This window comes from Apteryx rowi, unplaced genomic scaffold (genome assembly GCF_003343035.1).
Source record: "Apteryx rowi isolate R43461 unplaced genomic scaffold, aptRow1 scaffold_38, whole genome shotgun sequence".
In the NCBI taxonomy this organism is placed as follows: Eukaryota; Metazoa; Chordata; class Aves; order Apterygiformes; family Apterygidae; genus Apteryx; species Apteryx rowi.
In genome coordinates this window covers 2,012,414-2,024,827 of record NW_020450307.1, presented here as the reverse complement: position 1 = coordinate 2,024,827, position 12,414 = coordinate 2,012,414, and the positions used below count along the sequence as shown (strand labels likewise).

Genomic DNA, 12,414 nt, shown 5'->3' with positions numbered 1-12,414 from the left:
CGGGAGGGGGGGATTCCTCCCGCCGTACAGGAACCCCCCGCAGGGGATGAAATCCATTAAATCCCGGTGGAGATTTGCTTTTCCCCCACCGGTCCAAACAGCTGGGTTCTGCGGCTGTGCTACCTGGGCCAGGGCAGCTGCAGGCACTTGAGGGTCATCAGCCCATCCCCACCAAAACCTCGCAGGTGGCTGCTGCGGAGACACTGCCAAAAGCCCCTGCACCTCTCGAGCCCTGTTAAAACATGTCAGAAACAGTTGAAACCTCTATAAACCCCCTTTAAATGCCATTCACAGATCATTTCAGCAAAAAGCAGCCAATTCTTCGCTAACCCAAGACCCAGGCAGCAAGGCTGACCACCAAGGTGGGGCAAACGCAGGCCGCCCGCCGCAAACACGCACCTTGAAACTAGTGCGGGCAGTTTTTGCTACATTTTCCGAGTTGTAAAATGCCACGGCCCTGCTAAGATGCATCTGCTTTAAGCACCGGCTCATCGCGCCTCGGGGCGGCAGCTTTCCGTCGCCGCGGCCCAGGGCAGCGGTGGGCGCACGAGGAACCTTCTACCGGCTTCGAGCGAGGCAGGAGGCTACAAGTACTCTCTAAAAATCAAGAAGTTCCATAGGACTAATCAAGCCGCACCGAACCTGTTCTGTAGCAGAAGAGCTATTCGCTCTTTGGTCAGAAATGTCAATTGCTTCAACGCAGCGGGGGAAAACACCTTTCCGTGATCAGAGCTTTTACAACTAAAATGCAAACAACTTTTGTAATTAGAGATGAGTGACTACTCCTGTTCTGTACCTATTAGCCATTTCACTCCCACAGTGAAATAAAAATAAAATCCAGAACATTCAAGATCCTGGAGAGGTGGTTTGTCTTTATTTTAAAACATTTCATGTGATTTAAATACTGGAATTGATCAGCTTTGGAAAACATTTTTTTTTCCCCTCAAAGTTAGGCCTGATACTGTTACCTTCTGTGCTGAGTACCTGTGTATCCCAAACTTGAGCTGGAGGCACCAGCCAGCCAGAGGTAGGAAGCCAGCTTATTCACTGCCCACGGTCAATCCTTGATGTCTCAGCAAATCAACAGAATATGGTCTGCAGCAAGCTGTAAAACAGTTGAGCTAGTGCATTTGGATATTCAAAGGCAATCTGTTCTGCCCCCGAAGAGTTTTTCCCACATGAAAACCAATTGCCTTTACTTGCTACCACTTAAAAGCTTTACTAACATGCGCATGCAGAGCAGAAACAGAATCTGAAGAGAGATCATGCTCCAATGCATTGCGCCCCCCTACCTGTGCTAGGTAGCTGTCCCTGAACCGAGCAACCAACTGCCTCCATATTTATTTATTTCATGGCCTGTGCGCTGCAGGCCACCTGCTTTAATAACAGCTAAGACATCTTTTTTTTAAAGGTAAAGCCTCAGTCTAAAACCCTTTGATTTCTCAGCCTGTCTAACATATGCTGGATGGCAGATCATGTCAGAAGAAGCCTCTAGCCCATCTGTTGCCAGAGAGCTGAGTCTTTACATTCTGCCAACACAGCTTCAGCTGACAGCATGCTACATTATGTATTTTTCTTTTGTCTGGAGAGTAGAAGAGCTGTCCAGCTCACTCTGACTCTCAGACTACTCTTACTGACTTAATGCATGAGTAAGAACCACCCCATGAGTAAAGATTTGCAAGGCAAAAGATCATCAGTTAAAGGATGATTGCCCATTGATCAACGCATGATAAAACACAAACCTGTTTGCCCAAATACTGGATTTGGATTAGTAATATAACTGTGTACTAGACTTGAAGGTCAATATAAAAGTTTCTGAAAAAGGTTCACCAGCCAGTGGCCAGCTGGCATATATACACACACATTAAAATACTTTCTGCGAAGCAATGCATTTTTTACATTTAAATTGGAAAACAACCTAGAGTCATTAGGTATGGCAGGAAAAGAGTGTGCAAAAAGCAAAATTTGCTTTGCAGTCCGCGTAGGCTGTATCATGCATTATAGTGGGAGAAAGAACACTGCCATGACCACAGAAAATAGGGGACTTTGGTGTTATCAGAAGGACTCATCTAAAAGAGTTTGATTCTGCAGAATTAGGAAGGGGAGACATTTTAAAGAAAATAAATATTCTTTCCAGGTAAACCTTATTTATTGCACAATGACACTATCGGCTCAGATTAATGAATCAGCTGAATTGGTCATGATGAAACTGGGAGATTTACAAGGAAGGAGAAGGTGTTGATTGCAGTTACCTCTCTGAGCAAAATTCCTCCAAGTCAGTTGTGACTAAGGCACCGATTCAATAAAGCCAGTAATTCTTTAGCATATATTTTAAGTTCAGTTAGATGATTTAGTTTAGCTAGATGACTAAGTGGTTTGAACTAGCAGTCCAGTGATTGAGGACACAGATAATATAGGTGCTGTGGAGGAGACATCAGACAAATTCTGATCCCATGTCACCACTGATGTTCCATTGGCACTTACTCTAAAAGTATGTGAAATAACATCCTCTCCAAATCCTTTCTTTCCCGCCCCCAAAAAACAAAATTTAAATTACCCAGTATGAAACCTGCTATGCACTAGTCCTATTTGCTGTTAAACAATAGCTATACTGTTTGCCAGAGGTAACCGCGTTTCACAAGTTGAGAGATTCGCACTTGCTCTGAAATGCTACATGCCATTATTTCAGAGCAATTCATAGAAAACTAACTTTAGCACCTTCATTTTTGCCACCTTTTGCCCTCCTACTCTTCAACCTGTTTCTGAAGCTCCAAAAAACCCCATTGATTTTGATTTTATTAATAAGCAACAAAACTGGAACAAATGGCTCCTGGCAGAACATGTTTTCTGTTACAGCTGAAAAACTAGTGGACTGATGTCCTTGAAATGAACAGGATGACTAATGCCCAGCTTGCAAGGACCCAGAGGACACATTTATTGCACTTGTCAGAATGGAGCTGAGCAGCCAGAAATGAAAAGATAAGGTGATAGGTAAAAATGAATGCCTCTGTCTGCTTGCTTCTTAAAGGAAGCCAGTGCATATGATGCATAAAGAGAGCAGCGAGACTTGCCCAGTAAGTCAACAACAGATCTGGATCTGATCATTAGAGCTAAGGCTCATAATTAGTATATATTCAGAATGTGCACTGTTATTTCTAGATATTAGACTCAGACCTCTGTTTAGAAGGGGAGCTATGGCGCAAGGGTCCAGTCTCCAAATAGTCTGGAACTGGGTTTGGGAATCCAGTCTTTGAATAAACAGACTAGAACTGAGATTGGATTTACTTTTGTCTCAGTACTTCAATTAATGTTCACATACTATTTTGATTCCAGATTATGACTGCTTTTAATGGGAAGTTAGAATGCAGAATCCAGTTTTATCTCCCCTACCAGCTATTTGCTTTATCACAGCTGACCTGAAACCACTTCTGAAACAGGACAAATTGCCATGAAGAGTCCATGGTGTAAAGCTCTGTGATAAGTCACATGCACAGCCAAGCAAAACAGTAGATGAAGGCAACCACAGGCCAGTTCCTGAGAATCTGTATTACAGCTCCACTCTAGCTCCTCCCTTCCCACAAGAGAAAGGAATAAGAAAATCCAAAAGTATTTTGCTAATTTGAAGTCTAGCGTTTTGTGGTTGATATGAGTTATCTGAGCCAAGCTGGAAGAATGAACCAGGATAATATTAAGAAATAGGTAATTCAATATCAATGCCAATATCAATTCAAATTCAATATCAATATCAAAATCAATCAATGAATATCAAAAATTAACTCTTCACAATGAGATCTATGAAACCACACAGTAGCCTCATAAGGGAACAGGCAGAAGTGGCGTCTTCTAGGTCATCCAAAAGAAGTTTCCACAACAGAACGCTGGAACAATGCCCCTACCAGCTTGACAAGAAAACATAAATAGATAACCAACTAGGTCTTTTCTAGCCTTGCTGTCCATAATATACACAGTTCCTATCCTCTGAACATAAAGAGCCATAAAATTCAATCATCTTTAGATCCATTGGATGACTTTTTTCATTTTTTGCAATGTTTTGTAACCTGACTGTATATGTTGGATGGAAAGAATTAGAGGACTGGTTTTCCCCACACTTGAAAATTTCCAGAACTGCTTTGATCATATGTGAGAATTCATTTAGGGGATGCAAATGAAGGCCTTGGCAATATGAAGAAGAAAATCTTCTCCCCTGACATTTCTCAACGTTTAGAGAATTCTTAACAAGCCATTGAAGTATGGGTTCATCGGAGAGACAGAAAAAATTTCAGTAAGCAGAGAAGTACATAAAAACAGCTAGTTTCCTCAGAAGAAAGCTAGCAGCAATAGCAATCTTCCTACCTTGTTTATTCCTTTTTCCTGCTTAGACTTACCTGCTATTGCAAAATATGCAACTAGAAACATGAAAGCAATGAAGATGTATCTTTCCTTACAAAGATAGAGACTGAATATTCTGCAACATAATTATAATATTTTACAACTCATTAGCACCTTCCATCCTAGGATCTCCAAGCATTTTACAAGCGTTAATTAATGCACTCTCACAATACTTCTGTGAAGTAGAATGACAGGTGTCTAGATATTGTGATGACAGGTGCATTACAATTGAATAAGACAGAATTTCTAGGTTTTTCATTTGCATATTTAGGAAAGCAGGGCACAGAGAGGATAGGTAAAATTAAGAAATATCCATAATACTTTGAAATACCTTAAGCCACATACAGACAGACTGGCTTTCAAGTGCTTCACTAAAAAGCAGAACTCAGCCCAGGGACCTCAAGAAAATTGAGGCTTTCTGAACTTAGGTCTTCACATCTGTTACCACAATGACTATTTTAAGCTGCATTATATAAATAAGAGTGGAGTCTGAATGGAACTGGACCTGTTTCTTAAAGATTCATCTGCTCACTCCAAGGGATAATGGGCTCTCCTGAAGCTCTGATATCTCCTCAGAGGACATTCGCTGTATAGCAGCCTTTGAATAGCAATGAAGAAATTAGTTGTAAAGCTTATTAAGACACCAATAAAGAGGCAGAGAATACAGCAAGCGAAGACAGTTAGCAGAAATAAATTATTTTACTAACCATCCCCTAACTAAAAATAAGAGATAAAGTCAGGTGCTCTAGATGAGCCTTTACACAATGCGGGTCCGTAGAACCACGGGAACCCTTGCTCTCTGGCTTGTTTCCTCATGTGCTGTGCTAAACTGTTCCAAATAGCAGCACAGTGGCCCATGTCCACATTAACTGCTTTAGTTTCTTAATTTTATAGAAAACCAAGCTAGTGATTAACGCTGGGGAAAAAAAAAAGTGAAGAATCCTGGGTTTTCTTTCCAGCTCTGTCACAGATTGTCTTGGGTCAGTCACTGATCCCTACCCTATTTCCATATCAGAAAACACAATACAATAACATACCATAACACAAAAGAATAGACAGATAAACTAAGATAAACTAAAGATTCAAATATTTGCACCAGGTACTGGTGACAATGTTGAAATTACTCAGCTTGCAGATTTTTTGTATTCTTTAGGTTCATGATATTAAAGCGCAAGTCTGAGCATACAATGAGGTTTTCCTCTCTCTGCCTGTCTTCCTGGGAGGAGGAGGAGGAGGAAGAGAGCCATGTGCATGAGAACTCCCCTCCCTAAGAGCCGTATGGGAATGTAAAGGCATTCACTGAATTCATTACCCTGCCCCACAATATGATTCTGTCTTTGTACGAGCAAGAAAATGGATGTTAATTTATTCCTTATTGCTAATTCGAAAAGAAGCATAAACACAAGAGCTCCATTGCAGAGACTTCTACCAAGGGTGTAGTTTAAGCCCAATTATGTGCTATTAGTACATTTGCTCTTTGTTACTGTGGCATATTAATTACATGTCTGGTATTCTGGTAATTAACACAATTATACTCTTCTTTTTTTCCTCCTTTCATTAGACAATATTCTTGCATTTTATTCAGATAAGTAATTTTCAGTAGGTAAAAGGAGCCAAATTATTACATATTAATAAAATCAGGCAATGGGTTTTTAGGTGAGCTTGTACTGAGAAGTGCCAGCAGCATTCTTTGGCAAAGAGAAAAGTAGATGCTCTCCTGTTGGGCAGCAGTCTATTTCAGAGACTTCTAACGGGAAACCAAATAATAAGTCTCAAGTTGTATATCCAGCATTTTAATCACTGACTGGAGCAGCAAGGCCATAAGGACAATACTGGTACTTCCACACACAGCTCTTTGAGCCATGATATCATTGCTGTTCGATGGTCCAGTGTTACCAAGATCTTTCCTCTACCACTGACATCCATGAAACTCAATGACATTTAACACAAAGATTACAACAGTGGGTCAAGCAGGACTGTTTACAATTGTGCAGGCCATCTGCAAATGAACACTTCCTGCATTAAGGAACAAAAAAAAAAATTATGTAGACTCTTACTACTAAGGAGGCAAGAACCTTTCTGGAGTAGTGTAAAAAGGGTGGATAGCTTTCTTTCACTAAATGAAGCAGATATAGCTGACTCCAGAGGTATCTCAAAGAGGATTCTTTTCCTTAGGACAAGTTATTAGTTCTCTAAAAACACATTAGTGTTTCTCTATTGTTTTCTCTAAAAGTGTACCTGAATCCACTGGGTCTCAGATGCTGACACTGTTAAAGCCCCACTGGGGAACGAAAAATTTCCAAAAGTTTCCTTCTGTATGTGCTTGCTTGGGAAAGTTGGAAAAGAAGATGCAAAGTGTTATTTCTCTCTGCAATGGGGTAGACACTTAGCACTTCAGTGGGTCTTAAAAAAACAGAACAACAACAAAAAAAACCCACTCCCTTGTGTCCAGATCTCCAGGGGGCCTGGCTGCAAGACCTTTGTGAATGCTGGAAGCAGAGTTCACTCAGCAAAATGAACATCGCCTGCTCCTTCCCCGAGACAGCAGTGAACATTCATTGCTTTCTGGTATCTGTGACAAGCTTTTTTACCAGTAAGGAAACCTGATGATTGTTTATGTTGCCAAATCACCTTTAACTATACCTACTTCCATTACTGGAGTTTTGGGGGTTTTCCACCGATTGTACTGCTCTGTCTTCAAGTCCCTTGAGAAAGAAGAGAAATGAAGCCTCAGCAGGCAAATATCACTGTGAAAAAGCTTGCTCTGCCTTTCCTGAAAACACCATCTGGAATATATTTTATTTTGAATTCTTGACTAGTAGACCAAAATTATCTTTAAGGGCTCAGAAAGATCCACTTTTCATTATTTCCAATACAGAAATACAAAAAACAACACCCCCCCCCCAAGCTGACCTTAGAACCCAACTGTACTGACCCAATTCAGACAGCACAGAGCTCTTAGCCCGAGGTATTTAAAAGGAAAGGTTTTGAGAATGGGGACTGGGAGTCGGGGCTGCTGCGCTCTATTCCTGATGACACCACTGACTCACTCTACCCACAGACAAGTCACTTAATCTCTGCCTCATCTATCCTCTCAGTTTAATGCTACTTGCCTACTTCATAAGGATGTAGTAAGACTTCATTAACTGATGTTTGTAAAGTATTTTAAGATCCTAGGATGAAAGCCTTTCTAGCAATTCAGAGTATTATTTTCATTAAAATGGCAGCATTTATAAATTCCCTATTATTAAAGGACCACATAAGCAGCTAGTCCCTGGTTTTCAAATTAATCTTTGAGATACACAAAGACTGATGCTATTTTAAATACACTACGCACTACAAAGAAATATTCTGAACCAAAAATATTACACAGGAGCACAAACACAAATCATGATCCCTACTCAGTTGTTCATTGACTTTCAGAACGTAGGTATCTGAAAAGTCCAGATTTATCTGTTTGGCCATGTATTTTCTTGAGAAAATTCAATCTGAGTGAAGACTGTAAACTGTTAATAACACAGCCTAAAAGAAAGCTATAATTTTTAACTTTGCCTTTCTGGGCATTCATGGTCTCATCATTACACTGTATAAAAAAATATTATGAACTTGCAGATTGCAAAACTGCTTTTGTCTTTCCTGCCCCAAATGCTGATCTTTTCCTGAAAATGTGCCATATTACTTCTTAAAGTAGTCATCTGCATCAAATGTTTAGTCTTCAGACTTGTGCTGAAACTATGTTTAAAACCCATGTGGGGCATGGAGAACTGAGAACAGTGGAATGCCAGAAAAGCAGATTATTCAATATTTGATTCTTTCTTCAGTAGTACTCCTTCCCAGTCCTTGTCACCAGTCCAGGAAGCTGAAATTACACTTCTATACTACCATAATCACATGAGAAAAGAGAACTTGCATCTCTTTTCCTTTGAGTGCTATTAGCAGACCAAATCTAATAACAAAGACAAGCAGGCACAACAATACAGGAAAACAATCAGCATTAGTCTTCCCATCGCCAAAACTCAGGCTACTGACCTTCTCATGAGGGACACTGGAAGAAAGGTCAGCATGGAAGCTAGTTTATGAAAAATATAGGAAAGGAGCATGTAAGGGCTAATTGCAGGCTGTTTACAGGAAAATGAATAAAACTATCATGCAGCAACAGAGAGAATCAAAACATAGCTCAAAAGACAGAGGGTCAACATATTCCCTGAATGCATCTTTCTCCTTCACCCCACATTGCCCAAATTTTCTCCAGAGCTCAGTTTTGTTTTGTTTTTTTATATTTGCTCACTTGTATTTTTTCATAATGTGTATTAGGGCAAATAAAAGTAACTATTTTCATCAACTGTCTATACACAAAGCACTTAAAGTAAAGGGTATTTTTATCCCCAGTGCAATTCCATTTACCAGATTTATATTAAGATCCTGTTGCACAGTGCATACCATGCAATAGGCCTGTTAAAAAAAAAACAAAAAACAAAAAACATATTGCATATATCTGAGGCTGGTTTGCTGGATTGGAGTTTCAGACAAAGGGGCTGATTTAATGGCATCAGAGCCTAGGTTCAAATCCTCAGTCCACTGGAAACAGTTCTGAATTCTCACAAGCTTAACTCTGCTCTTTATCCTTCTGTAACAAAGTTAAGACTATTAAGGTTAATTCACAGGTCATACAGCTTGTATGTGCTTTAACAACTGAAGTCCTGTTGGTTTTGACTGGACTTTAACAGCTGTCCACATTTTTCTGCACAAGTGTGCATAAGGGTCCTTAGTCCAACCTACTTCTTCCCCTTAATTCTGCAGTGTGCTAAATGGATGTTCAATGTGACTGTGTGACAGGTGACAATGCCGCAGCCAGACTCGTATGAACAAGTCCCTCTGTTTGCACAGACCCCAGTTAAATTAGTCTGTATCGGTCTATATTAATCTGAATTTCAGGATCTGGACCATGGATTAACAAGATCCATGGAGATATGCAAAGCTTAAATGTGTAATTTTCATTTTGTAATATTACATTTCACATCACTATATGCTTTCTACTCCTGGGAAAACAGTGATCTGCAAAGTGCTGTAAATGGGCCCGTTCTTGCTGTCTCTGATATGAACTGCATTATTTAGATGCAGAAAAGTGGGATCAATTTTATTGAACAGGTCTTCTGAGATGGAGTTCTGACTGCCATATTTTCTACATCACATAGGCTTTGTAAAGACAACAACAACAAAAAAGCTAAAAACATGCTATTAGTTGTTTCATAATTGTTTTCAAGCAAATAAGTGTTTTTCCTCTCCTTGTAACATCTGAGACAAACTCTTCTGCACTGAGGGCTTGCTCAAATTCATCCTATCTGGCAACAACAGGCTGCAGCTTTGCTAGACTTTTTCCATGGAGTCTCAAAGCATTTCACGCATTGTTATACTAATAGAGCTTCACAAACCTCTACAAGGCATGGTCAATACTTGTACTGTTTGGCTGCTGGAGAAAACAATGAATGAAATTCCTGTACCTCGGTCACAAAAAGCATCTGGCACAAAGTCAAGAATTGATGCAGACCTCCCAATTTCTGAGTCCATGTTTTAGCTACATAACCTACCTCTGTTGCTTTAAAAAGTCCCTTTCAAAACTGTCTGGTCCAGGAATAAAGCCTGCTTTTACTTACTATTGCTTCTAAAATTCCAGTGCTCCAAGCTTCCTTCTAGCAGTGCCCTGGCTGTTTAAGTTACAGTCTCATCAGACAAGAGTGCAGCAAAATCCTTTGTCATTTCACATATTTATTTCTATTCTGACAGATACCAGTTGTGACCCTTCCTTGCAATAAGCCACTGCCCTCCTGGCCTTCACTTTAATTGCAGATTTGCTAATCATGTTTTGATCACCCAGACATCTAGTCGCTGTCTACTGCAAGCCATGGAGCTGGGCCTATTTTCAGTGAAGGGGAGCATAACACACAAACGCAAGGTTTGTGTTCTCATCCTTATGGAAGGGATCAGAGGATTAAGAGGCACAGTCAACCCCGATTAATGCTGCTGAGCGAGTGCTCCTTGCCAATAGCAGGGGCTGATTGCCTCCCCGTGGGGAGCTCCAAGGCAGACAGTCTCCCTAAAAGGGCACGTCTGTCTTCTGTTTTTAATGCTAGCTGCTGCTCAGCATTAGAAAGGAGGTTAAATGTTGACCCCACCTCTCTAAAAAGCAAACTGTCCTGGGGTGGGAAGGTTCTTTTGAAGAAGTGGAGTACTGTTCTGGGAACATGCTGAAGATAAACAGAGGTTTGTTTCCATCACTGACCCAGACACTGACACTTAACACTCTCCTCTGAAATTTATCACCAGCAGGAAAACTTAGCAGAATTCTGTTCAGTGGCTTTTCTCCAGACTGAATACATTTTATGAATGTATTCTCTAATCTTAAAAGGGAGCCAACAAAAAGCTGTATTATTTTAACAAAACAGAAAATAAATATACTCAGAGCTAGGACTCGTGTACCCAGCAGAATCAACATCATTGTTTGTATTCAGCACTAAGGTGAGGATGCCCCCCTCCTCCCAAAGCCTACCATACGTAAGTGAACCCGAGTGATTTAGAATAACTCATTCCAACATGCTTTGCTTTAATGCATCCATCGGATTGTTAACTCCATGTTTTCCTCTACTCAGTGAAGAAGAGAAAACATTGGTAGTGAGCTCTTTTGTAAAGGTTACATGCCCACTTGTGTCAGATCAGCTCCTGCTGATCCGGAGGGACCATCCTACCACTTAGGCAAACATTCAGCAGCCACAAATTTCTGTTGCACCGGTACCTTTCCATGTTTCCGGTTCTCCCTTTTTTCAAGTATGGACAAGGAGCCTCTGACCTAGGTCTTATCTTTTTTCCTGGTCTAGCCACCATTCTTCTGTATCAGTCAAAAAGTGGAGCAGTCGAACAAGTGAAATGACACTTAGTGTCTCCTGCAGAGGAAGCTGAGTGACTGTAAATCCCATGCTGCGTTAAATGACTGAAATATAGCGTTTTGCGTGGCATTCCAGCAGCATACATACTTCTCCCTGCTTACTGCTGCTTCGGTCATGCATTACCCATTGAGTGCAAGCAAAAAGCTTATGAGAGGAGACAGGCATATCATCCTGTCTAAAGCCCAGTTTACACGGGCAACTTCCTGCAGTACTAGGAACAGCCTCTGGGAATGACTGGTGTTTATGTAACATTACGTTAAAATACGACTCGGGATAGGCCAAATATTTATTGACCTGACCTGCAAAAAGAGTCTGAGTGCCAGTTGCACTGATTTGAACAGGAGGTAAACAATGACACCTTAATTTCCAGAAGCTCTACAACAAATGAGGATTCCTCAGCTGACTAAGATGCACAAGAGCCAGTCTTTCTGCAATGGAGTAAATACAGAAAAGTTGGTACATTTTTCCTTTTTTCCTAAGTTAAAGCCATAATTTATGTATAAGCTTATCATATTGTATTCTACAGTCCTAATCCTAGACCCTGAAGGAGCAGCATAGATTTGTGGTTTTGACCATTTTCTAAAGTAATGTTGCTAGTAACCACTGAGACACCCCAGTGGTAGAAGTTACTTGAGCAAGGAAGAGGAAAATAAAAAAATCCACAAATATCTGTGGAACAGTCTCTTTTTTCAGTGAAAGGCACAGAAAGACACACATATCACACTAGATGTGTACAGAAGAGTTCAGCATTAGAAATCTTTGTACCCTTTTCCTCAAACATCTCTGCTCCCTTTGCTGCCCAACTCTCATTCTGCCTGACAGTTTCTTAATCACAGTCTCTCTCTTGCATGCATAAAGTATTATTTAACCTGCAGCACAGATGAAAAAATGCATTTATAACTACTGTTTTTTCCCTTTAATCTTTTTCTCCTTCCTGCTCCCCCTCTCTTTTTAGTAGCTTTAAGTGAGAAGGCTTTAACAACCTTCATAAAGATTTATTCAGGTCCAGACAGGAACAAAACACTCTACACTGTCAACATATGAGACTGAAAAGCAACAAAGCGCACAACCTTTTCCTTCTACC

The 12,414-nt window shown here is 40.5% G+C and overlaps 1 protein-coding gene across 1 annotated transcript in view; it reads right to left on the bottom strand.

Moving 5' to 3' along the window:
- The window catches only part of CLSTN1 (calsyntenin 1), a 41,893-nt gene extending 41,401 nt beyond the window's left edge, over nucleotides 1–492 (bottom strand). Inside the window, exons 1-2 of the mRNA XM_026074056.1 lie at nucleotides 356–492; nucleotides 90–232 (exon numbers count right to left, since the gene is read on the bottom strand). Coding sequence (XP_025929841.1) covers nucleotides 90–232; nucleotides 356–492 — 280 coding nt within the window. The remainder of the gene's footprint in view (nucleotides 1–89; nucleotides 233–355) is intronic.
- Nucleotides 493–12,414: the final 11,922 nt, after the last annotated feature.